General features: G+C 45.1%; 1 protein-coding gene across 1 annotated transcript in view; it reads right to left on the bottom strand.

Annotated features, from left to right (window-relative positions):
* LOC119581986 (cortactin-binding protein 2-like) overlaps positions 1-1,486 on the bottom strand; it is a gene marked incomplete in the record, with an annotated part of 125,597 nt that overhangs the window by 1,833 nt on the left and 122,278 nt on the right. Inside the window, 1 exon segment of the mRNA XM_037930174.1 lies at positions 480-635. Within this exon segment, the coding sequence (XP_037786102.1) occupies positions 480-635 (156 nt within the window).

The following is a 1,486-nucleotide window of genomic DNA, read 5'->3' as shown; positions in this document are numbered from 1 at the left end:
GTCCATTAATCAAACGAAAGAGATGAGGGGAACAGCTTTTGTGAAATGGAACTCAAAGATAATAATATAAGATGTTACACAATCATGAGCACATATGAGCACATGCACGCAAATATCTTCCATTCTCTGGCTTGCTTTCATCAAACCCTACCTGAATATCTATCACCTAATAACCAATTAATATTTTGAACATCTGATCCTTCCTCTTTAACGAACAACCGTTGGTAGATTTCTGGAATATTGATTTTGTCAGAGAAATGCAGAGTCGATCTGGACACAGGAAATAGACAATGCGTATTTATTGACGAGATTTGCCTTGACATGAAGCCCTTCACCTGCAGCCTATCAGTTGCCTCACCTAGCTGTGCGACGCCACCTGCTGATTCACCTGGACAACAGGTGCTACACGACTCGCCTAGGCCTACGGCTCCCTACTGCGAGCCAGTCTGGCCAAGGAGGCCGCCCTACTGCCGTCTTACCTGGACGTGCGGCACGACCACCTGGTGGGGCTTGAGGTCCTGAGAGGAGACGGCGGTGGGCAGCAGCGGCGACGTGGCGCACACCGCCATGGTGGACAGGTTGGTCACGACGCTGAACTCTTTCTTGGACTCCGACTTATGGAAAGCCTTCTTGATCTGCGGAGGAAGGGAGGGTGAGCATCGGGGGGCGCTTGGGCAATGCTGGCTACAATACGTGCGCGTGCAATGCATGAAGAAGTTACTCTTAGTCATATGAGGCGGGTAAATGCTCTAATACAGCCTCACGCAAATCAGCATTTCTCCACAGCTGATAGTACCCTAAAAACATTATACAGGAATATTTATTTATTTTTGAATTTTTTTTGCCGCCTCATGTATACAGGAACAGATATATAACGCCTAAGAGAACAACTCGACCTTCTTCACGGCTCATCCACAATAGCCACACCTGAAACCGAAGCTCCCAACTAGACTACCAGCAAAATAAACCCTTTGTAATGAAAAAAAAGACCCTTTTCCTCTAATTTTCATTCTTTAAACAGTCTTACGTGTACTTAAGACAATATCGGTGATCCACACTTTGGGAACCATTGGCTCATACTACTCATAGAGTCAAATGCAAACCGTGTCTCTCTACGTCTCGTCCTACAGCTTTACACTAAGTAATTAGAGGCATTAGTCATCCTGATCGCCGCACCTGCTCAGAGGAGAGCGATAGAGTGGAAAAGAGGGGCAGAGCAGGAGAGGTGAAAAGGAGAAAAGGAGTGAAGGAGAGGAGAGAGAGAGAAGGAGAGAAGGACGTAGAGGTAGAGGGAGAATGCAAATTAATTACATGAGCACAACAGGTCTTCATATTTCATAAAACTAAAGTATTAATCAATAGACAACTGGTTAATTATCTCCCTGAATTTGCCATCGGACGTTTCGAACACAATATACGCTTTAAGAACAACAGTGAGCTTGTTAAACGGTATAATTAATCTTGGAGTAGAACATAGCGATTTCCG

The sequence above is a fragment of the Penaeus monodon genome, chromosome 15 (assembly GCF_015228065.2).
Source record: "Penaeus monodon isolate SGIC_2016 chromosome 15, NSTDA_Pmon_1, whole genome shotgun sequence".
NCBI classification, from domain to species: Eukaryota; Metazoa; Arthropoda; class Malacostraca; order Decapoda; family Penaeidae; genus Penaeus; species Penaeus monodon.
This window is presented reverse-complemented; position numbering and strand designations above follow the sequence as displayed.